Raw genomic sequence first — 26,941 nt, 5'->3', positions numbered from 1 at the left:
GGTAATGTGAGCACAAAGCTACAATTTGTGCTAGCCTCTGTTGCCACATGCGTGCCCGCAGCCAAACTTCACCTAGCCCCTGCTACCACATGCCTCAGCTCCCTCCTATCCAAGTGTGCTCACTCTTCAACAGAGAGGCACTGCCGAGGATCCTAGCAGGCTTCACAGCCATTGCAGAAACCAGGCAGCTTTTGTAGGCAAGGACCACACAGTTACTGATTTTGTCAATCCCAGCTCTCTGAGTTGCCATGCCACTGCACACCTTCAGACTTGAAACTGTCACACTTCCCTGCACTTGGCACTGTGTGTGCCACTAGGCCTAGTGCAACAATATACTGTTTCTGCATTCCCCCCAAGTTGGTGCCCCCATCCAAGTGACTGCTTTTCCTTACTGAAGCCAGTCTGTACAAAGTGACTCCTTCCTCAAATATGTAGACAGCAATGCAAAGATACAAGAAACAAGAAAAATCAGGAAAATGCAAAACCACCTAGGTAACAAAATATATTTCCAGTAAGCAACCCAAACAAATGGAGATCCATGCATTGCTTGAGAACTATTCAAAACAACCTGTTCAATAGAAGGTCAGTGAGGTATGAGAGAACACAGATAAGATAATTTAGCAAAATCAAGAAAACAGTATAATAACCAAATGTGACGTTCAAGAAAGAGAAGCCATAGAAAAGAAGAAAACAAATTCTAAAGCTGAAGAATACAATAAATAAACTAAAAAATGTAATAGCTTTCAACGGCAGACTCAGTCAAGCAAAAGAAAGAATCAGAGAATCCAAAGACAGATTGAAAGGGGCTTAAAGCTTTTTTAAAGAAATAATAACCAAAAACTTCTCAAATCTGGAGAGGGAAATAGATATCCAGACCCAACCTCATAGAACTCCAAAAAATAGGTTGAAGATAAAGAAGTCTACGTGAAGGCTGGGCACGGTGGCTCACACCTGTGTTCCTAGCACTTTGGGAAGCCAAGGCAGGAGGATTGCTTGAGGTCAGGAATTCAAGACCAGCCTGAGCAAGAGCGAGACCCCCATCTCTAAAAAAAATAGAAAAATTAGCTGTGCATTGTGGCACATGCCTGTAGTCCCAGATACTCCGGAAGCTGAGGCAGAAGGATTGCTTGAGCCCATGAGTTTGAGGTTGCAGTGAGCTGTGATGACGCCACTGCACTTCAGCCTGGGCACCAGAGCAAGACCCTGCCTCAAAAAAAAAAAAAAAAAAAAATCTAGACTGGTTGTTCTCTAAACTTAGTCACAGATAACATCCTGGGATCACCAGGGATGGAAAAAAGGTATTCTAAGCAAGTAGAAACCAAAAGTGAGCAGAAGTAGCTATTCTCACATCAGGTAGAATATACTTTAAATCAACAATGGTAAAAAAATACAAAGATGGTCATTATATAATGATAAAGGGAGCAATTCAGCAAGAAGATGTAACAATCCTAAATTTATATGCATCTAACAAATAGCTCCCAGATTCACAAAACACATTCTACTAGTTCTAAACAAAGAAATACTAGCCGGGGACTTCAGTACTCCACTGACAGAACTGGACAGATCATTGAGGTAGAACATATGAAAAAAGGCGCAGCACCAACCAGTAATTATTAGGGAAATGCAAATTAAAACCACAATGAGATACCACCTTACTCCTGTCAGAATGGCCATTATTAAAAAGTCAAAAAACAATAGATGTTGGTGTGGGTGCAATGAAAAGGGAATGCTTACCCACTGTTGGTGGGAATGTAAACTAGTAAAACTACTGTGGATAACAGTATGGAGATTCCTGAAAGAACTAAGAGTAGACCCACCATTTGATCCAGCAGTCCCACTACTGAGTGTCTACCCAAGGGAAAAGAAGTCATTATACCAAAAAGGTACCTGCACCTGAATGTTTGTTGCAGCACAATTCACAATTTGAAAGATATGGAAACAACCTAAGGTGCCCATCAACTGATGAGTAGATAAGGAAAATGTGAGATATCTGTGTGTGTATGTACACACACACCATGGAGTACTACTCAGCCACAAAAAAGAATGAAATAATGTCTTTTGTGGTAACTTGAATGGAACTGGAGACTATTATCCTAAGTGAAGTATTTCAGGAATGGAAAAACAAATACCGCTTGTTCTCACTTATAAGTGGGAGCTAAATGAGGGATATATATGGTCATAAAGAGATGTAATGGACATTGGAAACTAAGAATGGGGGAGGATGTGAGGGCAGGAGGGATAAAAATCTGCCTATCAGGTACAATATACACTATTTGGTGATGAGTACACTGAAAGCCCTGACTTTAGCATATTACAATTCATTTATGTAACAAAAAACACTTGTACTCCCTATATTTTTTGAAATTAAAAAAATAGATGATCCTAACCACAAAGGCAAAATCTATTGTAGATACACAAAAGGTAAAAGGAAAGAAGTCAGATCAAACCATTACCAATAAAAAAATCAGTCAAATAACAAAAGAAGATAGTAGTAAAGGAATAGAGGAACAAAAATCTATCAAAACAGAAAATACATAACAAAATGACAATAGTAAGTCCTTTACCTATCAATAATTACTTTAAGTGTAAATGTATTAAACTCTATGCCCAATAAAAAGACATAGAGTGGCCAAATTAATAAAAGGAACTATATGCCGCCATTTGCTGTCTGTAAGAGACTTATGTAGGCTAAATGTGAAGGAATGGAAAAAGATATTCCATGGAAATTGTAACCAAAAGAAAGCAGAGGTGGCTATACTCTTATCAGACAAAATAGATTTTAAGTCCAAAACTGTCCCTAGAGAGAAAGAAGGTCATTAAATAATGATAAAAGTGTCAATTCAATAGCAAGATATAACAATTGTAAATATATTTGCATCTCTCAGTAGAGCACCTAAATATATAAAACAAATACTGGCAGATCTGAAGGGAGTAATTGATAGCAATACAATAACTGTAGGAGACTTCAGTATCCCACTTTCAATAATGGAGAGAACATCTAGGTAGAAAATCAATAAGGAAACAATCGACTTGAACAACCAGCATCCATCCTGAAGATATCCAGGAAACCATGAAAAAGCCTCATTAGAATAGTAGATACTCCTCTCACCCAGAAAATTATAAGGAATTTAGTAGCTCTTTGTCAGACACTCTTATCAATCAAGAAATTACAAAGATCTTAGAAGCTCTGTGTCAGAAACTGGAGTTAAAGACCAAATATTAAACAAAAGATTCTCATAGTGCTTCTATCTAAAGAGTTTTAAGAGCTCTATCAGAAGCCAGGGGAAGAGACCCATACACACACATACACACACACACACACACATATGTAAGTATATATATATATTCCTTATTATTTCATAAAATGAAGTGGTTGAGTTGATCATCTTTTCCATCTGGCTGTTAGTTTGTATCCTTTAAAATTTCTTTTGTAATAAATCAGCAATAGTAAGTAAAGTGTTTCCTTGAGTTCTGTTGGCCACTCTAACAAATTAAGCAAATTTGAGGAGGGAGTTGTGGGACCTCCTAGTTTATAGCCAGTTTGTCATAAGTACAGGTCAGAACCTGGGACTTGTGATTGGTATCTGAACTGCGGGGGCAGTCTTTTGAGACTGAGCCCTTAACCTGCAAGACCAGGTAGATAATGTCAGAATTGAATTATAGAACAGCCAGCTGGTGTCAGAGAAATGGTCAGTGTGGGAAAAACCTCACACACATTTTGGTTATCAGAATTGTTACTGTGTTGTGTGTAAGAGTAGAAAAAATAATGGGTTTTTAAAAAAAAATCTCTTACAACTTCCAAACTGGTATTATGAGGCCAGCATCACCCTGATTCCTAATCCAGACAAAGGCAACACAAGAAAAGAAAACTACAGCCAGTATTCCTGATGAATATAATTGTAAAAGTATTTACTAGAATACTAGCAAACCAAACTCAACAATGCATCAACAGGATCATACACCATGATCAAGTGGAATTTATCCCTGAAATCCAATTATGATTAAACATATGAAAAATCAATAAATATGATATATCACATTAATATAATGAAAGACAAAAACCACATGATTATCTCAATAGAGGCAGAAAAACACTTGACAAAGTTTAACATTGTTTCATGAAAAAAAAAACACCCTAAACATAGTAAGTATAGAAGGAACTTCTTTAAACACAATAAAGGGCATTGCTATGGTTTTAATGTTTGTCTCTTCCAAAACACATTTTGAAATTTAATTTCTGGTGGGACCTTTAAGAGGTAATTACGCCATGAGGGGCTCTGCCCTCATGAATAGATTAATACCATTATTATGGGAGTGAGTTCCTTATAAAAGTATGAGTTCAGCTCCCTTTTACATCCCCTGCCCTCCCTTTTTTTCCTCTCTTACCCTATCACTATTGCCTATGGGATGGTACGGCAAGATGCTGACATCTAGGTATTGATTGGACTTTCAGTCTCCAGAACTATTATAAATAAATTAATTTTCTTTATTACCAAGTGTCCAGTATTTTGTTACAGCAACACAAACCAGACTAAGACAGCCCTATATGAAAAACTCACAGCTAATTTCATAATTAATAGGCAAAAACTACAAGTTTTTCCTCTAAGGTTTGGTAAAAGGCAAAGATACCCACTTTCATCACTTCTTTCCAACACAATACTAGAAGGACAAGCAAAAGCAGTCAGGTAAGGCCGGGCGCGGTGGCTCACGCCTGTAATCCTATCACTCTGGGAGGCCGAGGCAGGTGGATCACTCGAGGTCAGGAGTTCAAGACCAGCCTCAGCAAGAGTGAGACCTTGTCTCTACTAAAAATAGAAAGAAATTATCTGGCTAACTAAAATATATATATATAGAAAAAATTAGCCGGGCATGGTAGCACATGCCTGTAGTCCCAGCTACTCGGGAGGCTGAGGCAGTAGGATCGCTTAAGCCCAGGAGTTTGAGGTTGCTGTGAGCTAGGCCGACGCCACGGCACTCACTCTAGCCTGGGCAAGAGAGCGAGACTCTGTCTCAAAAAAAAAGAAAAAAAAAAAAAAAAGCACTCAGGTAAGAAGAAGAAATAAAATGCGTTTAAATCGTAAGGGAAGAATTAAAATTATCTCTGTTTGCAAATAACATGATCATATATGTAAAAAAAAACCTTAAAGACTCTATAGAAAGAACTGTTGGAAAGATATATAAATTTAGTAAAGTTTCAAGATACAAAATCAACATGCAGAAATGAGGGGGTTTCTATACACTAACTGTGAACTATCTGAAAGGGAAGTTAAGAAAATTTTATTTATATGAGCACGAAAAAAATTAAATAGGAATTAACTAGAGAGGTGAAATACTTGTACACTGAAAATTATAAAATATTGATGAAAGAAAATAAAAAGGACAAGTAAATGGAAAGACATCCCATGTTTATGGACTGGAATGTTCATGGATTAACAATATTGTTACAATGTCCATACTACCCTAAGTGATCTACAGATTCACTTAGTACAGTCCCTATCAAAATACCAATGGCTTTTTTTTTACAGAAATAGAAAAACAATCCTAAAATTCATGGAAGACCCTGAAGAGCCCAAGTAATCTTGAACAAGAAGAACAAAGGGTAGAGGCACCACACTTTCTAACTTCAAATTTTATTACAAAGGTATGGTAATCAAAACAGTCTGGCACTGGCACAAAAACATACACACAGACCAATGAAACTTAACAGAGAACCCAGAAATAAATCTATGGAATTTATGGGCAACTGATTTTGACAAGACTGCCAAGAACATACAATGGGAAAAGCATGGCCTTTTAAACAAATGCTATTGGGAAAGTGGGATATGCGCATGCAAAAGAATTAAATTGGACCCCTATCTCATATCATACACAAAAGTCAACTCAAAGTGGGTTAAGGATTTAACCATAAGACCTGAAACCATAAAACTTTTAGGACAATACATAGGGAAAACCCTTTTTGACATTGGCCTTGGTGATAGTTTTTTACATATAACAACAAAAGCACAGGCAAAAATAAACAAACAGGACTATATCAAATTAAAAACCTTCTGCCACAGCAAATGAAAAAAATCAACAGCATGGAAAGACCGCTATGGAATGGGAAAAGTATTTGTAAAACATCTATCAGATAAGGTGTTAATATAAAAAATATTTAAAGAACTCAGCTCAGGAGCAAGAAAACAACTTGATTCAAAAATGGGCAAAGGACCTAAGGAGACGCTTATCAAAAGGAGAAATTCAAATGGCTAATAGGCATATGGAAAGAGGCTCAGCATTTGTAATCATCAGGAAAATGCAAAACAAAAGTGCGGTGAAATAGTACCTCATACCTGTTAGGATAGCTATTATCAAAATGACAAAAGGCAAGTGTTGGGGAGGATGTGAAGAAAAGGGAATCCTTGTATGCTGCTGGTGGGAATTTAAATTAGTACAACTGTTATGGTAAGAAATATGGAGTTTCCTCAAGCAATTTAAATAGAATCTACATATGATCCAGCAACCCAAAGAAATTGAAATCAGGGTTATGTAGAGATATCTGTACTTCCACTGTAGCATCACTCACAATAATCAAAATATGGAAACAATTTAACACATTGACTGCCACACTAGGAAAAAAAAAAGTTTTCCTTGGGGCCATGGTGTTTTATGATGAAAATAGAATAAACACTTTGAAAACAAAATTATCCTTTATAATTTAATGAAAAATGTTATTTTTTATTGTTTTTTTATGTGTGAGTTATATGCAACTTGAAAAATAGTTCACAAGACATGTAAGTTACATATGTTTCAAGAGGTCCCGGGCTCAAAACTAATGTGAGTTAAATACAGCTCACATGACAGTTCATGTGTTAAGAGTCCGCTGATGGACAAATGGATAAAGAAAATGTGATATAAATGTGAATGTGTATTTATATATACATATATATAATGAAATGTTATCCAGCCTTAAAAAGAATGAAATTCTGCCATGTGGGACAACATGGGTAGAGCTAAAGAATATTAAGCTAAGAGAAATAATCAAGACACCCAGAGAGAAATACAAACTACATGGTCCCACTTATATGCGGAATCTAAAATAATCAGATTCACAGAAGCAGAGAGTAGAATAATGGATGCCAGGGACTAGGAGAGAAGGAGGTGGAGTGATATTGGTCACAGGGTAAAAAGTTTGAGTTATGCATGGTGAATAATTTCTGTTGATTGAATATACAGCATCATGACTATAGTTAACAAAAAACAAAAAAACCCCAAAACACCATAGGTAAAGTTGGGTATATTCTTTAAATTTGAAGGTCTTTTTCACTAGAAAATCTATTAACGTAATGGGATATAAACTGATTAAAAAAGAAAAAAACATTATTTTAAACAAAATTTTAGTATTTTTAACAATGAAAAAAGATTATCAGGTTTGAATAAGGGGGGTTCTAATTATATTTACAGAAGAGAGTCTTTGTGTATTTAGAGCAGTGTAACTATTGATCAGTGTGGTAGTTCACATCCTGATTTTATCATATAACAAGCTATGATATGCTGGGTAAGTTATGTAACAGTATTACATTTCAGTTTCTTTATCTGAAAAATGGCAATTATAATTATTAACCTATTGTTATGCATAAATAAGGCAGGTATATAAAACAGTAGCATAGTGCTAAGATGGATGTTGCTCAATATATGGTCACTTATGTTACTTTCACACGGCAGTCATAGGTGAGTACTATGTTAGTTATCTATGCGGCATTACAAATGACTTCAAAACTTAAGCTTAAAAGAGCAAACACCAGCTCACAATTTCTGTGGGAAAGGAAATGAAGAGTGGCTTCCCTAGTGATTCTGGGTCTCTGATGAAGTTTTAGTCAAGCTATCAGTCTGGGTAATAGTCATCTGGGGCTGGAGGGTCCACTTCCAAACTCCCTTGTGCAGTTATTTGCAGGCCTCAGTTCCTCTTTGGCTGTTGGCTAGAAACCTCAGTTCCTTGCCAAGTGTGCCCTTCTACAACTCAAGTGTCTTCATGACATGGCCAGTGGTTTCCCCATAGAAAATAATCAGAGAGAGGGAGTGAGAGAGAGAGAGTGAATAAGAGAGTTGACAAAATGGAAGCTACACTGTCTTTTACATTATCTCTTTTGTGGTATTCTTTTGATCACAATCCTGACACTATGGGAGGACATTACACAAGGACCTGAACACCAGGTGGCTTAGATCATTGGGCACCATCTCTGCGGCGGCATACTGCAAGCATCTAACACAATGTGACAAAAGATGTGGACTTTTTTGTTAACTTCTGGTACTAGAAAGGAACATGAATATGCATAGGTTAAGCATATTACTTACATTACTTTTAATGTGTGGTTTAAGTTTGGGAGAGATAGTTGGGCCAAGTAATCTGAATATTTGTGAAAATGAGTTAGGTAGCACAAAATTCTCTTTAGTAAAATAGGAAAGTTCACTGGAACTGGAAGAAATTCTATGATTTTTTCATATTACCTGAATCTCAAGAATTTGTTATTTAGAATGAATAGATTAGATATGAAGAGCAATCTGTATGTTGTGGGGTTCTACAAGAGTTAATGTGTTTAATTTTTAGCTTAAGAGAAATGCTCTAATGCAACCACATTTCTTACTGTGTTTTTTAATACAAATAAAATTACATAATATATTTTCTTATTATATAATATGATCTCCAAGTATTTATGCAAATAAATCATAGATTTTGAAAGTATACAAGACTTTAGATGTTCTCTGGTTATATTTCTCATCAATGTAGGTATCCCTTCAATTAATTTTAATGGTAAAATTCCACTTTCCATTGTTTGTTGGGTAATTACTTGCATATACGACCTCATCTGATCACCACAGTAACTCTGTGAGGTACATAGGGCAGGTTTTGATTCCCATTTTACAGATGTGGAGACAATTTAGGAGAGACAGAGTGTTGTTTTCAGTGTCACACAACCAATAATTTGCAGATCTTAGGCTTTAAGGACCTGTCCTCTGGCTGCTAATGCAGTGCTGTTTCTGCATTATCCTTTTTTTCAATGGTTCAGCACATAATTTTTTAGATAAAATTCAACTTAATGGTTTTTTTCTATTCATGTTGATCCAACTTCTGATTTTCTATAATTTATTTTCATTGGTGCTGAGTCTTATTTCCTGGAGCACAGAACAAGTCTTTTACTTTTTCTGTTTGCTATTGTTTTAATGATTTAAAGGCAGTTATTATTTCTATCTATATTCTGTAGGCGATACCCTCTCTGTAACTTCAGAGAATGTTTCTTGTGCAAATAATGTGATTTTTTCATTTTCCAGTTTCTAGAATAAAATTACTTGTTCTTCTTGAATGTGGGTAATATTATAGAGACATTAAGGTTTATAAGGATAAGAAATATACACTATGTTCATTTTAAGTGTACTCACAGTGCAGTACAGTGATGATAAATATTTCTATAGAGCCATGTCTAATCTATTCTAAGAGTTTTACATGGATTAACTCAATCTTCAAAATAATTCTATGAGTTAGATACTATTCTTATTATTCACTGTTTATAGATAGGGAAACGGAGACATAAGCTTAAAAAGTTGTCTAGATTACACAGCTAGTAAGTGGCTAATGTAGAATATGAATTCAGGTAGTCTGGTTTTATAGTTCATGTCCTTAATCATTCGTCATGCTCCTGTAGATCTTTCCAGGCTTAGACTTTATATTTCATAAGCCATTTACTTATTTGTACTTCTGTTAAATGATTATGTTTGTTGAAATTAATGATGTGATAACTCACTGTGCATAGGAGAAGGATGTCCGGAAGTGGAAGGAAGAATTACTAGATCAACGACGTAGGATGATGGAAGAGAAATTACTTCATGCTGAATTTAAACGAGAGGTGCAATTACAAGCAATTGTGAAAAAAGCACAAGAGGAAGAAGCTAAGGTATATTATAGGTGCTTTAAACATTGAATTAATTACCTATGTACTTTTTTAAATTGTTACATAATAGTAATAGAGGGTAATGTTTATCAAGTTCCAGAATAACAGCATTTTACAGGCTCATTTAAAACTTACCAGGTGCAATATTTTACTTTATTTCAATAACAATCCTGAGCCATACATTATTTCTTTTACAACTCTATTGAAGTATAATTGATGGAGAATAAGCAGCACATATGTAAACTATTCAATTTGATGAGTTTTGACGTGTGTATATATATTCCTGAAACTATTAGTACAATGAACATAATAAACAATTCCTCTTTGTAACTCATTTCTTCTTCCAGGTCTGTTACCATGCAATTGCCGATCTGCTTTGTATCACTGTAGATGTTTGCATTTTCTAGAACTTTATATGCATGGAATCATACTGTATATACTCTTTCCTCTGGCTTCTTTCACTCTGCATAATTATTTTGGATTTCATTTATCCTGTTGTGTGTATCAGTAATTCCCCCCTTTTCATTGCTGAGAGGTATATCATTGTATGGAAATACTGTATTTTGTTAATTTAGTCACTTGTTGATGGACATTTGTTTTCTTTCCAGTTTTTGTGTGTTATAGCTTCTATGGCAATTCGTGTATTTAATACAAGTCTTTGTTCCTTCCTTTTTCTTCTGTAAATACGTAGGAGTGGAGTGGCAGAGTCTTATGATAGTTCATGTTTAAATTTTAGAAAAACAGTTTTTCAAACTGGTTAAAGTATTTTACGTAACCCCCAGGAGTGAATGAGAGTTCTAGTTATGTCATATTCTGACCAACACCTGACACAGTTGGACATTTAAATTTTAGTCATTTCATTTTAGTATATGCATAGTGTCTCATGGTTTTTTCCCAATTTTTTTATTGTGGGAAAAATACATATAACATAAAGTTTACCATCTGAACCATTAGTAAGTATACAGTTCATGGTATTAAATGCATTCATAATGTTATGCAGCCATCACCATCTATATCCATAACTCTTTTCATCTTATAAAACTGAAAGTCTATACCTATTAAGTAATAACTCCACATTTCCCCTCTCCACCCAGCCTTGGCAACTACCATTCTACTTTGTAGTTCTATGATTTTGACTACTCTAAGTACCTCATGTAAGTGGAATCGTGGTATTTGTCTTTCTGTGACTGGCTTACTTCACTTAGCATAATGTCTTCAAGGACCTCAATGTTGTAGCATATGTCAGAATTTCCTTCCTTTTGCAGGTGGACTAATCTTCCATTGTATCTGTGTACCACATTTTGCTTATCCATTCATTCATCAGGGGACACTTGAGTTGCTACCACATTTTAGTTGTTGTGAACAATGCTGCAGTAAACATGGGTGCACAAATATCCTTTCAAGTCCCTGCTTTTAATTCTTTTGGATATATACTCAGAAGTGGAATGGCTGGATCAAGTGGTAATTCTATTTCTAATTTTTTGAGGAATGATTATGCTGTTTTCCTCAGCAGCTGCATGATTTTTCATTCCCGCCAACAATGCACAAGGTTTTCAATGACTCCATATCCAACTCTTGTTGTTTTCTGGGTTTCTTTGATAGTAGCCATCCTAATGTGCTACTAATGTGTAGTTTTGATTTGCATTTCTCTATCAATTTGTAATGTTGAGCATTTTCGTGTGCTTATTGGTCATTTGTGTATCTTCTTTGGAGCAATGTCTATTCAAGTCCTTTGCCCATTTTTGAATTGGGCTTTTTGGTTTTTGTTGTTGAGTTTTAGGAGTTTTCTATATATTCTGTATATCAATGTCTTGTCAAATGTATGATTTACAAATATTTTGTCCCATTTTGTGAATTGCCTTTTTACTTTGTTGATAGTATCTTTGGATGCGCAAAATGTTCAAATTTTCATGAAGTCCAGTTAGTCTATTTTTTCTTTTGTTGCCAGTACCTTTGTTGTCATATCCAAGAAATCATTGCAAAATCCAGTGTTATGACACTTTCCTCCTATGTTTTCTTCTAAGAGTTTATAGCTTTTTAGCTCTTGCATGTGGGTCTTTGATTCAGTTTGAGTCAATTTTTGTATAGGGTGTTAGGTAAGTGTTCTGCTTCATTCTTTTGCGTGTAGCTATTGAATTTTTCCATTACCATTTTTTGAAAAGACTGTCCTTTCCCCATTGAATGGTCTTGGCACTCTTGTTGAAAATCATTTGACCATATCTATGAGGGTTTATTTCTAGGCGCTATATTCTATTCCATTGGTCTCTGTCTCTGTTTTTATGTTAGTACTATACAGTTTTGATTACTATAGTTTTATAGTAAGTTTTCGAAATCAGGAAGTGTGGGTCTTCCAACTTTGTTGTTGTTTTTCAAAATTGATTTGGTTATTCAGGGTCTCTTGAGATTCCATGTGAATTTTAGGATGGGTTTTTCTATTTCTGCAAAATCTTCCTTGGGATTTTGATAGGTACTGCATTGAATCTGTAGGTCAATTTGTATGTTATTGATGTTTTAACAATATTAGGTCTTCCAATCTGTGACCATGGGGTAATTTTTCATTTATTTATGTCTTCTTTAATTTTTTCAAAAATATTTTGTAGCTTATTTGTGTGTATGTCTAAGGACTGAAATGATATCTTTGCTGATTATGAAGGTATTGTATGTGTGTGTGTGCGTGTATTTGGCACACAAAAACAAAAAAATTGCATTAACTCTGATTATCACAGGCTTTTCCTCTATTAATAATTTGGGGTTTTACCATGTTTATTCCATTCCATGCATTTTCTAATTTAATTAATTATGTGATGGTGTTACTCTTTTTTGTTTTTTTTTAGATAAGTTTTCGCTCTGTTACCCAGGCTGGAGTGCAGTAGCACCATCATAGTTCACTGCAACCTTAAATTCCTGGGCTCAAGTGATCCTCCTGCCTCAGCCTCTCAAGTAGCTGGGACTATAGGTGCACACCACTGTACTCAGCTAAGTTTTTTATTTTTAGTAGAGACGGGGTGTTGCTCTTGCTCAGGCTGGTTTCGAACTCCTGAGCTCAAGTGATCCTCCCACCTCAGCCTCCCAGAGTTCTAGGATTACAGGCGTGAGCCACCACACCAGGCTGATAGTGTTACTTTTGTCCTGTTTGTTTCTTTAGGACTCTAATAACCCTTTATTTTATCATTACAATAGCTCTCCTTTATTCACAATTTCACTTTTTGAGGTTTCAGTTACGGTCAACCACAGTCTGAAAATATTAATAAATGGAAAAATCCAGAAACAAACTATTCATAAATTTTAAATTGCACACTGTTCTGAGTAGTGTGATGAATTCTCATGCAGTCCCATCCAGGATGTGAATCATTCTTTCCTTTGTCCAGCATATCCAGGCTGTATGCACTACCTACCTGTTAGTTGGTTAAGTAACTCTTTTGGTTATCAGATTGACATTTGTATCACAGTGCTTGTGTTCAAGTAACCCTTATTTTACTTAATAATGGCCTCAAAGCAGAAGAAGAGTGATGCTAACAATTTGGAAATGCCAAAGAGAAGCTACAGCGTGCCTCCTTTAAGGGGAAAGGTGAAAGTTCTTGACTTAATAAGGAACAAAAAGAAATTTTATGTTGAGTTTTCTAAGATCTATAGTAAGAATGAGTCTTCTATCTGTGAAATTGTGCAGAAGGAAAAAGAAATTTGTGCAATATATGTATAGTCATCTGCCAGTTATCTGTGGAGGATTGGTTCCAGGACCCTCTGCAGATAACCAAGATCCACGGATACTCAAGTCCCTTATATAAAATGATATGATATCTGCATATAACCCATGCACATCCTCCTGTACACTTTAAATCATCTCTAGGTTACTTATAGTACTTAATATAATGTAAATGCTTTGCCATAGTTATTGTACTGTATTGTTTAGGGAATAATTACAAGAAAAAAGATCTGTACAGGTAGACCTCATTTTATTGCGCTCCACTTTATTTTGCCTCACAGATAGTGTGTTTTTTATAAATGAAAGGTTTGTAGCAACCCTGTGTTGAGCAAGTTTATTGGCACCATTTTTCCAACTCTGTGTGCTCACCTCATGTCTCCGTGTTACGTTTTTGTTATTCTCATAATATTTCAAATGTTTAAATCGTATCTATTATGGTGATCTGTGATCAGTAATCTTTGATGTTGCTAATAATATTTAATTGTTTTGAGGCACTACAAACCATGCTCATATAAGACAATGAACTTAATAAATGTTTTGTGTATTCTGACTGCTCCACTGACCCAGCCATTACCCTGTCTCCTTCTCCCCAGGCCTCCTTATTCCCTGAGACACGACAATATTGAAATTAGGCCAGTTAATAATGCTACAGAGGCCTCTAAATGTTGACGTGAAAGAATCGGACACATCTCTCACTTTAAATCAAAAGCTAGAAATGGTAAGCTTAGTGAGGACGGCATGTTGGAAGCCAAGATAGCCTGAAAGCCAAGTTGTAAAGGCAAAGGAAAAGTTCTTGAAGAAGATTAAAAGTGCTACTGCAGTGAATACACAAATGATAAGAAAGCAGAACAGCCTTATTGCTTATATGAACAAAGTTTTGGTAGTCTAGATAGAAGATCACACCACCCATAACATTCCCTTGAGCCAAAGCCTAATTCAGAGCAAGACACTAACTCTCTTCAATTCTATGAAGGCTGAGAGAGGTAAGGAAGCTGCAGAAGAAAAGTTGGAACCTAGCAGAGTTTGGTTCATGTGATTTAATAAAAGAAGCTATATCTCTCTATAACATAAATGTGCAAGGTGAGGCAAGTGCTGTTTTAGAAGCTGCAGCAAGTTACCTAGAAGATCTAGCTAAGATAATTGATGAAGGTGACCATACTAAACAACAGATTTTCAATTTAGATGAAACAGCCTTCTATTGGAAGAAGATGCCATCTAAAAATTTTCTAGCTAGATAGGAGAAGTCATTGCCTGGCTTCAAAGCTTCAAAGGACAGGCTGACTCTCTTGTTAGGAGATAATGCAACTAGTGACTTTAGGTTGAAGCCAATGCTCATTTATTTTTCTGAAAGTCCTAGGACCCTTAAGAATAATGCTAAATCTACTCTGTCCTCTATAAATGGATCGACAAAGCCTGGACGACAGCATATCTGTTTACAGCATGGTTTACTGAATGTTTTGAGCCTGCTGTTGAGACCTACTGCTCAATAAAAAGCACTGCTTTCAAAATGTTTGAGAACTGACAATGCACCTGGTCACCCAAGAGCTCTGATGGAGATATACAAGGAAATTAATGTTCTTTTCATGCCTGCTAACACAACATTAATTCTGTAGCCCATGGATCAAGGAGTAATTTCAACTTTCGAGTCTTATTTATTTTAGAAATACATTTCATAGATAGTGATTCTTCTGATTGGTCTGGGCAAAGTAAGTTGAAAACCTTCTGGGAAGGATTCACCATTCTAGATGCCATTAAGGACATTTGTAATTCATGGGAGGAGGTTAAAATAGCAATGTTAACAGAAGTTTGGAAGAAGTTGATTTCAGCCCTCACTGATGAATTTGAGGGGTTCAAGTGTTCAGTTGAAGATGTAACTGCAGATATAGTGGAAATAGCAAGAGAATTACAATTAGAAGTGGAGCCTGAAGATGTGACTGAATTGCTGTAATCTCATGACTAAACATTAATGGATGAGAAGTTGCTTCTTACAAATGAGCAAAGAAAGTGGTTTATTTTTTTTAATTTTTATTTTTTTAATTTCAGTGTATTACGGGAGTACAAATGCTTTGGTTACATAAATTATCTTTGCACTACCTGAATCAGAGCTACAAGTGTGACCATCCCCCAGACAGCACGCACCGCATCCATTAGATGTGGATTTACCCATCCCCTCCTCCCCTGCAATACCTGCCCAACACCCTATGAATGCTACTTCCCATATGTGCACGTTAGTCTTGATCAATTAGTAGCAATTTAATGGTAAGTACATGTGATATTTGTTTTTCCATTCTTGTGATACTTCACTTAGAAGAATGGGCTCCAGCTCCATCCAGGATAATACAAAAAGATACTTCATCATTTTCTTTTAAGGGCTGAGTAGTACTCCGTGGTTTATATGTACCATATTTTATTAAGCCACTCATGTATTGATGGACACTTGGGTTGTTTCCACACATTTGCAATTGTGCATTGTGCTGCTATAAACATTTGAGTACAGATGTCTTTTTTATAGGCCCTTTTTTTTTCTTTGAGTAGATACCCAGTAGTGGGATTACTGGATCAAATGGTAGTTCTACTTTTAGTTCTTTGAGGTATCTCCATACCACTTTCCATAAAGGTTGTACTAGTTTGCAGTACCACAAATAGTATATGAGTGTTCCTATCTCTCTGCATCCACACCAGCATTTGTTGTTTTGGGACTTTTTGATAAAAGCTGTTCTCACTGGAGTAAGTGATATCTCATTGTGGTTTTGATTTGCATTTCCCTGATAATTAGGGATGTTAAGCATTTTTTCGTGTTTATTGGCCATTAGTCTATCTTCTTTGGATGTCAAACTGTCACTCTTTTCTGATGACATGATCTTATATCTAGAAAACCCCAAAGATTCTGCCAACAGACTACTGGAATTGATAGATAAGTTCAGCAAAGTCTCAGGTTGCAAAATCAATGTTCATAAATCAGTAGCATTCATACACGCCAACAATAGTCAAACTGAGAACCAAATCAAAGACTCAATACCTTTCATAATAGCAACAAGGAAAATAAAATACCTAGGAATATATTTAACTAAGGAGGATAAAAGCTTCTACAGGAAGAACTATGAAACACTGAGGAAGGAAATAGCAGAGGACGTAAACAGATGGAAAATCATACTATGCTCATGGATCGGCAGAATCAGCATTGTTAAAATGTCTATACTACCCAAAGTGATCTACAGATTCAATGCAGTCCCTATTAAAATACTAATATTATTTTTCTCAGATCTAGAAAAAATTATTCTACGCTTCATATGGAATCAGAGAAGACCCTGTATAGCTAAAGCAACCTTAAGCAAAAAGAACAATTTGGGAGATGTCAATTTACCAGACTTCAAGCTATACTACAAGGCTATAGTAACTAAAACAGCATGGTACTGGCACTAGAACAGAGACATAGACCAATGGAACAGAACTGAGAACTCAGATATAAAACCATCCTAATATAGCCATGTGATCTTTGACAAAGCAGACAAAAGTATATGCTGGGGAAAAGAATCCTTATTCAATAAATGGTGCTGGGAAAACTGGATAGCCACATGTAGAAGACTGAAACTAGATTCCCACCTCTCACCTCTCACACAAATCAACTCACGATGGATAACAGACTTAAACCTAAGGCATGAAACCATAAGAATTCTAGAAGAAAACGTTGGAAAAACTCTTACAGACATCGGCCTAGGCAAAGAATTTATGAAGAAAACCCCAAAAGCAATCACAGCAACAACAAAAATAAATAAATGGGACCTGATCAAATTAAAAAGCTTCTGTATAGCCAAAGAAACTATCACGACAGGAAACAGACAGCCTACAGAATGGGAGAAAATATTTGCATCCTACACATCCAATAAAGGGCTGATAACTAGAATCTATATAGAACTCAGGAAAATCAACAAGAAAAAACCAAACAATCCCATTAAAAAGTGGGTAAAGGACATGAACAGAAACTTTTCAAAAGAAAGTGATTTCTTGAGAGAGAATCTGTTCTTGGTGAAGATGCTGTTAACATTTTTGAAATGACAATAAGGATTTAGAATATTGCATAAATTTAGTCCATAAAACATCAGCGTGATTTGAGAGGATTGACTCCAGTTTTGAAAGAAGTTCTACTGTGGTTAAAATACTATCAAACAGCATTGCATGCTGTATGCCTCCTTTCGTGAAAGAGTCAATTGATGCAGCAAACTTCGTTGTAGTCTTATTTTAAGAAATGACCACAGCCACCCTAAGCTTCAGCAACCATCACTTGATTAGTCAGCAGGCACATCATCAAGGCAAGACCCTCCATCAGCAAAATCATTAAGACTCACTGAAGGCTCAGATTTTTGTTAGCATTTTTTAGCAATAAAGTAATTTCTATTAAGGTATGCACATTTTTTAGATATAACACTGTTGCATACTTAATAGACTACAGTATAATTAATGTAAACGTAACTTATTTTTTACCATTTTGTAATTTTTTTTTAATTTCAGCGTATTATGGGGGTACAAATGTTTAGGTTACATGTATTGCCCTTGCCCTCCCCCACCCAAGTCAGAGCTTCAAGCGTGTCCATCCCCCAGACAGTGCGCATCACACTCATTATGTATGTATACACCCATCCCCTGCTGCCCCTTCCCATCTGCCCGACGCCTGATGAATGTTATTCCTGTATGTGCGCTTAGGTGTTGATCAGTTAAAACCAATTTGATGGTGAGTACATGTGATGCTTATTTTTCCATTCTTGGGATACTTCACTTAGTAGAATGGGTTCCAGCTCTATCCAGGATAGTACAAGAGGTGCTGTATCACCATTGTTTCTTGTAGCTGAATAGTACTCTGTGGTATACATGTACCACATTTTATTAATCCACTCATGTATTGGTGGAAACTTGGGTTGTTTCCACATGTTTGCAGTTGTGAATTGTGCTGCTATAAACATTTGAGTGCAAATGTCTTTTTTATAGAATATCTTTTATTTTTTGGGTAGATGCCCAGTAATGGGATTGCTGGATCAAATGGTAGATCTACTTGTATCTCTTTAAAGTATCTCCATATTGCTTTCCACAGAAGTTGCACTAGTTTGCAGTCCCACCAGCAGTGTATGAGTGTTCCTATCTCTCTACATCCATGCCAACATTTATTGTTTTGGGTGAACATAACTTTTATACGCATTGGAAAACCTAAAACTTTGTGTGATTCATTTAATTGCTGTATTTGCTTTACTACGGTGGTCTGGAACTGACTTCATAATATCTTTGACCTGCACGTGTTAAGTACAGACAAAACCACCCATTTTTTAAAAAATTATTTTTGATCCATGGCTGCTTGAATCCATGGGTAAAGAACTCAGGGATATGTAGGATTGACTGTTTAGATTTCAGTACTATGTATGATTTCAGGCATCCATTATGGGCCTTAGAACGTATCCCCTGTGGATAAGGGGGTACTGAATGTTGTCTTACCATCTTTCCTTTGCTCCTTTAAATTCATGTTATTGTTAAATTCGTCAGTGTTATTAAGTTTGCCTAGGGAATTTTCTGCCGTTTCTTAGGTTATGTTTTCTGCCAGATTGGCTTCTTTTTTGTTTGTTTTTTTGCCAAACATTTGCTTTAATCGCTTTTATAACTTATCCCACAGATTGGCTTTTTAAATAAATCTAACTTTTGCATACTCTTTCTAAATTTTATTTTATTTTATTTAGTTTTCTTAATGCATTAGGTCCCATTGGTTTTCTTTCATTTTGATTATGCTTAACATAGGGGTCCTGATACATAGTCTGAATAAATTTTCCTTGAAAATACTTGTTTTTCTTGTACTTTCATTTCAGTATAGTCTGAAAGACAGTTATATGATTAATCTATATATTGAGAGAGTTTAGTTAGAATTATTTTCAAACTTTTTCGTCTGAGATTTATAAAAGATTTTGAGATGGGTTTTATTCCATTCATCACAGATTCCTGGAGTCTCTGCTTCTGTCCAAGGGAGTCAGCTCTAGTGTTAATTTCCCTATTTCACTCTGCCATTTTCACTGTAGCATACTCTCCTTCTGGCTTTCATGAATGAGAGATTTGATCCAAACTGATTTTTTGACCTTCATCTTTAGCTATACTTTACTCATTGTACTCTCTAGCTAAACTTGGCTGTTAAGAACCAATACATGTGAAGTGGAGAATGCAGTGTAGAGTTCAGTACCTTGTTCCTAATTGTCACTCATTCGGTATGTTAAAGAAAAATGAATTGTTTACTTTCAGTTTTGTCCTCTCAAACTCATTAGAATAACATGAACATCCCTTTTTAAATATTTGTGTAATTTGTATAGTTGTAAATTACAGCGGTATTAAGTAGAACTTTATAAGATGATCTCTATAAGAATCTTAAATTGTTTCTTAAAAATACATTTAATGTCAGACCTCTAAATCGCTTCTTACAACGGCCTCTGGATTTGTTATATGTACTGGATTATTATCCAATTTGCAGTAAGTATTGAAAGAAAAGACCCATAAGTCATTCATTTTTTTTTTGTTCTGTGCCATACCGCTGATTTATGTTTTTATATAATGACTATTGGTAAATTTCTTATTTTTGTGATGTGCCCCAGAATTAACTTGACTTGAACCTGAGTTTCTTTGTTTTTTATTAAAGGTAAATGAAATTGCCTTTATTAATACCCTTGAAGCCCAGAATAAACGCCATGATGTTTTATCAAAATTGAAGGAGTATGAACAGAGGCTTAATGAATTACAGGAAGAGCGTCAGAGAAGACAGGAAGAAAAGCAAGCACGTGATGAAGCTGTGCAGGTAGGATTTTATTCAGTAAGCATTTATTGAGCACCTATCATAGTTTAGGCTCTGATCTAGATGCTGAGGACTTAAAAGGGAGTAAAACCTAGTCTTTGTTTCTGAAGGTACATGGTTTAATATAGCAGTCTTTGGAAACATCAGGTCTGATTGCCAAAAGATAGTGTGTACTCCTTTAAGGTAATCAGTTCTTTTGTCAGTAGAGTGCAGTTATAGAAATAGAATCTCTAGCCTTACCCAGGTGAATGATTAAACTGCTCTGGACAGATTATTATTTATTCTTTTCTAATTGGATTGTGCAAGAATATGCTTCTCTCCTTGCAATAAAAAAACTTGTTTTTTGAATCAGTATGTACAGCCTTAAAGAACTGGGCAATCTTTATGCTTATGATAAGGAGTACCTGTAATTTTTGGAGCAGTATCATCAGATACCTTAGGTATTTGGATTTTTAACCTCTGCAGCAAACCCTAAGTTAGCTAGCATTTTCAGGATGGAGAGAAGGGTTAAGGCATAAACTGTACTACTGTTTAAATCCATTTTAGATCTCCCTTAGTAAAATGCCTGACTTGACCTTTTGGTTTAGAGAATAAATTTTGCAGTATTCAAAATAAATGCATACATACTATGTTTATTATGACTAATATTTATTCTTTCATTCAATGATCATTTTACTCAGTTAGTACAAGTTGTATGCTGTGCAAGGCTCAAGGCTATGAAAAATATTCAATGGGGAGACGTATCTGCACATGAACAAATCTTATCCCATTAGGATAAATGCTACAGTAAAGCCACTTTTCAGTAGCACAAAAGAGAACACTTTCCTTAACACAGAGAGTGCAGAGGACATGAGGAAGTCAGGAAACGTTTCCTAGAGGAGATGATACTTTAAGTTTTAAAAAATGAAAGAGATGCAAATGATAATGTGGGAGGGCATTTCATGCAGAAGGAGTTATAAGGGAGCATTGCATGTAGAGTTAGGGAGCAGATCATGAAAAGCTTTGTTGTGTTAAAAATTAGGGATGTTATTAGTATTTCATGATTCTTTATGTCACTAGTGTTAGTAAATTAAAATATCAATACAGTTTTAAGTTTATTGATTACTTTTTGCTATTTGTGGGCGTTAGAAAGCATTCCCATTTTTATCCCTGATCTCCATTTGATTTGAGTCCAATGTATTATTTTAATGAGTGCTAATCTAATTTATATTTAAAAATACAGAATGCTCCTATTAGAGAAACTATAGCTTTCCCTCTCCAAGGAGCCCAAGATTTTTATTTTTATCATTTATAAGTTAATTCTTTATTAACTTATATGCTTTAAATGAGTAAATGATATGATATTTGAATTTTTAATTTGAATCTTCAGTATTATTTCTGTTTGTTTCTATACATCAGGGCCATTTTATAAAAATAATTATAGTTTTACATTATGTGTTACTTTTCAGCCATCATTAGGCATTAATAATTTGGAGATAAATAAGACATGAGCCTTGCCTTTACAGTAAATAAAAATTAAAGTTTAATATGAAAGAATGTAATTAAAGTATGTACAAATTGCAACAGTACCACAGAGGAGGGAATAATTAGCTCTATTGTTTGGAGGAGAATTTCAGGGAAAATTCTCTGGAAAAGGTGACTTCTTAGCTGGGACTTGGGGAGAAATATATAAGTAGTATTGTATTTTTTTTTTTTTTTTTTTTTTTTTTGAGACAGAGTCTCACTCTGTTGCCCAGGCTAGAGTGAGTGCCGTGGCTTCAGCCTAGCTCACAGCAACCTCAAACTCCTGAGCTCAAGTGATCCTCCTGTCTCAGCCTCCTGAGTAGCTGGGACTACAGGCATGCGCCACCATGCCCGGCTAATTTTTTCTATATATATTTTTAGCTGTCCATATAATTTCTTTCTATTTTTAGTAGAGGTGGGGTCTCGCTCTTGCTCAGGCTGGTCTCGAACTCCTGAGCTCAAACGATCCGCCCACCTCGGCCTCCCAGAGAGCTAGGATTACAGGCGTGAGCCACCGCGCCCGGCCAGTATTGTATATTTTTAAGTGGACATCTTTGATTCCTTCTTTGCAATTAGCAGATTTGAGTATTTGAAATATAGTAGTTATCTTTAGTTTAAAAATGATGACTCTCTGCAGTTTGGAACATTCATTAAAACTTAAAGAAAAGCTGAAAGTAGTAAGGAATTTCTCATACTAATCAGGACTTTAAAAATTGTTTTGGCCCTTCAAAATTATTTTCCTTTTCAAAAATGTAGAAATATCTTATGGATTTAATTTTCAATGAAAAATTTTGAACATTATCTACTTATAGTTCAATTGAGATATATTGCCATTGTTAGAAAAATCTACTGGTAGTACATCTCTAATATATATAATTAAAAATTTTTAAATATGTGTGGTCATTATTAGATGTATAAGTCATGGAAACCAAGCATTCTATAAATACAAGAACAATAGTAAGATCCTAACCTAATACAGAATTTCAAAGACCCTCCATCTACTTTAATTTTTTACTTGAGACATTCCTGTAAACTGTTTTTTGGGTTTTTTTTGGTTTTTCTGGTTGTTTTTTTGAGACAAAGTCTCACTCTGTCACCCGGACTAGAGTACAGTGGCATCATTATAGCTCACTGCAACCTCAAACTCCTGGACTCAAGTGATCCTCCTGCCTCAGCCTCCCGAGTAGCTGGGACTACAGGCGCACCATGATGCCTGGCTAATTTTTCTTTTCTTTTTTTTTTTTAAGTAGAGATAGGATCTCACTCTTGCTCAGGTTGATCTCGAACTCCTGAGCTCAAGCGATCCTCCCACCTCAGCCTCCCAGAGTTCTAGGATTACAGGCATGAGCCGCTGAACTGGCCCATTCCTATAAACTGTTAAAGGGAGTTATGATCCTTATTCCTTTTAGGTAAAATAATGAGTACTGCTGTTGTATATCTCAGTTTGCCATTATTGTTGTGTATAGTCATGATTGGTTAATTTTAAGCTCAATTTTTAAAGATAATTCTTTTTTGTTCTTCTGCCCCAATCATTTGAATTGTGTGTGTCAAGAGAAGGTTGCAGAATCCTTTCTTAGGCTGCCATAAATACATCCCTGGTTTTGGGAAACAGAGGTTCTTCTGAAGGTTTAAGATTTAGTTATAGTTGTAATTACTTTGATGTATATTTTTATTCTTTACTTATAGGCATATAGATTTATAATACATGTTATTTTGCAAAGTCATACTTCACTTATTAAAGATATTTAGGAAACTCCATCCTCTGCAAGGTGATTTGTGGGACGCAAAGTTTCCTTTTTTTTGTTTAGGGAACTTGAAGTTTAGATCAGGAAATGCTAGCTGAATTAAATATGTTACTCATTAGCTGTATGATTACTAATTTTCTAGTTATTAAAAGCAGAAATTAAGAGGTTGGGTAATTGTTGAAGTCCATCTCTCTATTAGTGCAGTGTTGGACTAGGTCTTATATTCATGAAAACAAGTGCAAGTTGATGTTATGTTTATGAGTCAACAGTTTGGCTGTATTGCATATACATAAAGTAATTTTTATATAATATTAGCATATGTCCTTTATAAGATCAATTTATAATTTTTAGAATATGTTCTCAAACTTTTGTTTTTATAAAATATGAAATGACAAATTCTGTTTTAATTCTTTATATTTAATGCCTAAGCCTTTTACATTTCATTGTGAAACATGTTTTCAGACATAATACAGATTCTTTTTAACTTTAAGTAAATTTGAGTATAAGAGAAAATATTTTTGTTCATATTTTCTTTAATGGAGAAAATTTTCTATACCAGATTTGATTATTTTCAATCTTAAAAGTTTTTGAGATCTTCTATAGCTAAGCACGTTTCCACATACTATTCTTGATTAGTAATGAGAAATAGCTACAACCAGTTCATGAATAGTATGCTAGACATTAAAAGAATATATTTAAAACTTAACTGTATGACTCCAGCAGTCTGTGCTCTCTCAGATATGCCCTCCTGAAATCTGTGTATTCCCTCCAATTCCCAGTCTACCCTCCTCCTTCTCCATCCACACCCCCTTAGACCCCATGGAAAAAAGAAAAAAGGAGGGATCCTTTTGGCTTACTACTTTTAAAAGGTTTTCTTTCTCTGGGGTAGATAGAACTTGTTGTGGAGATGAAGTTACCATTGCGAGCTCAGTTAACTATTAGAAATGTTCAAATCTCTCTTCAGTGTTCTTGGAACAGAAACTGCTTTGTCAATTTTTTTCTGCTGTCTCTTATTGAGCCGTTACTTTGGCTAAACACTATACTGAGTGCTTATCTATATTACTAATTTAGATCTCACAGTACACTGAGACTCTTTAAGGTGAAGCAGCTTGCCCAAGGCTGTATAGATCAGCATATTCCATTAATCATGGGAGGGGCCAGGGAGAGGTTTTGGGAGCTACCTGGGGAATGGGGATGTATTGAAAGACATGTATCGATTACATGATGAACATGTTAGTAACATGGTGAAAATTAGCAGAGTACTGCTACTAACAAATATCATAGGACACTATATTTCATGTTGTAGTTTACCCTATTTTAATATCTTCTGGCTTAATGGTGATGACGATGATAACTCATATTGAGAATTTTCTATATGCCAGGCCCTGTGGTAAGTGCTTTCTGTATATTATCTAATCTGTTCTTTAAAACATCCTAAGAAATACATACTATTATCTTCCAGAAAACTAAGGCACAAAGAATGTAACTAACTAGACCAGGGTCACCTAGCTAGTAAATAATGGGGCCAGGAAACAAAACTCTGCTGTATTGTATTACCTGTTTCTCCTTCCCACAAGCATTCTTTGTTTGAATCTATTATGAAAGCTTAGTTCAGAAATAAATCTTAACTATGTTTTTTTTCCATCATGTTTAGGTGTTTCTGTGACCAAAAGGCTTTAGAAGTGATTAATCAGGAAATACATATTAAGTTCCCACAGAAGTATAACTTAGTGTTTGCTTAAAATTCTAAGCAGCAGTTTACCTAGAGTTAGGCTAGGTATCTACTTGGCTTAAATATATAAGTTTGTGTCAAAGCTTTGTCACCTTTAATCATTTTTATTTTATGCATAATTCTAATATTTTAAAAAATATTTCTAACATTAGGAGCGCAAAAGAGCTCTTGAGGCAGAACGGCAGGCCCGTGTAGAAGAATTGTTGATGAAGAGAAAAGAACAAGAAGCCCGAATTGAACAACAGAGGCAAGAAAAGGAAAAAGCCCGGGAGGATGCAGCCCGGGAAAGAGCTAGGTACCTCATTCGCTATCTTGGTTTTGATCCTGATGAACATTTTGCGCTGAGTGAATATTCAAGTCAGGTCTTAAGGTCATTCATTTACTGTCATGTAGATTTTTTTTAGAAATAGTCACAAGTAATGTTGTACTAAATTTTGATTTTCAGGAATTGTTGACATTGTACTCAAAATGGAAATATTTTGAAATTTTCTATTAGATGAGAAACTTGATATTTCAAGATTTCCTGGTTGAAAAAATAGAATTCCTTTTTTTTTTTTTTTTTTTAAGATGGAGTCTTGTTATGTTGCTCAGGTTAGTCTCAAACTCCTGGGCTTAAGAGATCCTCCTGTCTCAGCCTCCCAAGTAGGTGGGACTACAGGTGTGCACCACCACATCTGGCTCAAAGAAATAGAATTTGGTTCTGCCTAGCTTAAGCAATAGGGAAGTTTGGGGAAGATATTGGGGGCATAAGTGATAGGAGCTTAGAGGGATCAGACTTGGAAGTGGCCAGCCATCAAAGGCTAGGTCATGAGAGCCGCAGCAGTGGTTTTTTGATGGAAATAGTCTGGTCAGAATATTACCACTCTGATTATGATGATGACTTTTAGCTATCCCTACAGTTTTAATCACTTGTTTTAGATTCAAAGACACAGGAAAAAAACATCCTCTGCCTCAATTATCAAAGCTTTATAGTAATTGTTGTTGTCTGATACTGTCACTCACCTTATTTTTTTTTATTAGGACTGTCTTGGCCCTTTTTCACATCTATTTTAGTTTTAGGATCAGCTTGCTCCATTCTACATTAAAAAAGAAACTGTAAATTTTTTTATTGGAATTTCATTGAATCTATAAATTCAGATGGGGAGTTTGAATTTTTTTATATTGAATAGTCCCATTTGTGAGCATGCTGCTAAATGTTTTTCTTCACATAAGGTGTATAACTTTTTTCCATAAAAGGTTTTTGAATGCATTTCTTTTTACTGTGGTAACGTATGTGTATTACAAACTTGACCATTTTAATCATTTTTAAGTTTACAGTTCAGTGGCATTAAGCGCATTAATTTCTGTGCAATCATCACCCTATAAAGAAGGGAATTAAGGGTGTCCGAATGGGGGCAGAAGAGGTCAAACGCTCACTCTTTGCTGATGATATGCTATTATACCTAGAAAATCCCAAGGATTCAGCCAAGAGATTCCTGGAATTGATAAACGAATTCAGTAAAGTCTCAGGATACAAAATTA

General features: G+C 35.3%; 1 protein-coding gene across 2 annotated transcripts in view; it reads left to right on the top strand.

The window, feature by feature from the left end:
• SCAPER (S-phase cyclin A associated protein in the ER) overlaps window positions 1–26,941 on the top strand; it is a 415,285-nt gene that overhangs the window by 102,421 nt on the left and 285,923 nt on the right. For both annotated transcript variants that reach the window (XM_069481584.1, XM_069481575.1), the window contains exons 15-17: window positions 9,786–9,926; window positions 20,288–20,443; window positions 25,573–25,715. In XM_069481584.1, the coding sequence (XP_069337685.1) occupies window positions 9,786–9,926; window positions 20,288–20,443; window positions 25,573–25,715 (440 nt within the window). The remainder of the gene's footprint in view (window positions 1–9,785; window positions 9,927–20,287; window positions 20,444–25,572; window positions 25,716–26,941) is intronic.

Source organism: Eulemur rufifrons, chromosome 2 (assembly GCF_041146395.1).
Source record: "Eulemur rufifrons isolate Redbay chromosome 2, OSU_ERuf_1, whole genome shotgun sequence".
NCBI classification, from domain to species: Eukaryota; Metazoa; Chordata; class Mammalia; order Primates; family Lemuridae; genus Eulemur; species Eulemur rufifrons.
The sequence above is the reverse complement of the archived record's forward strand: the minus strand, read 5'-3'. Positions and strand labels throughout refer to the sequence as shown.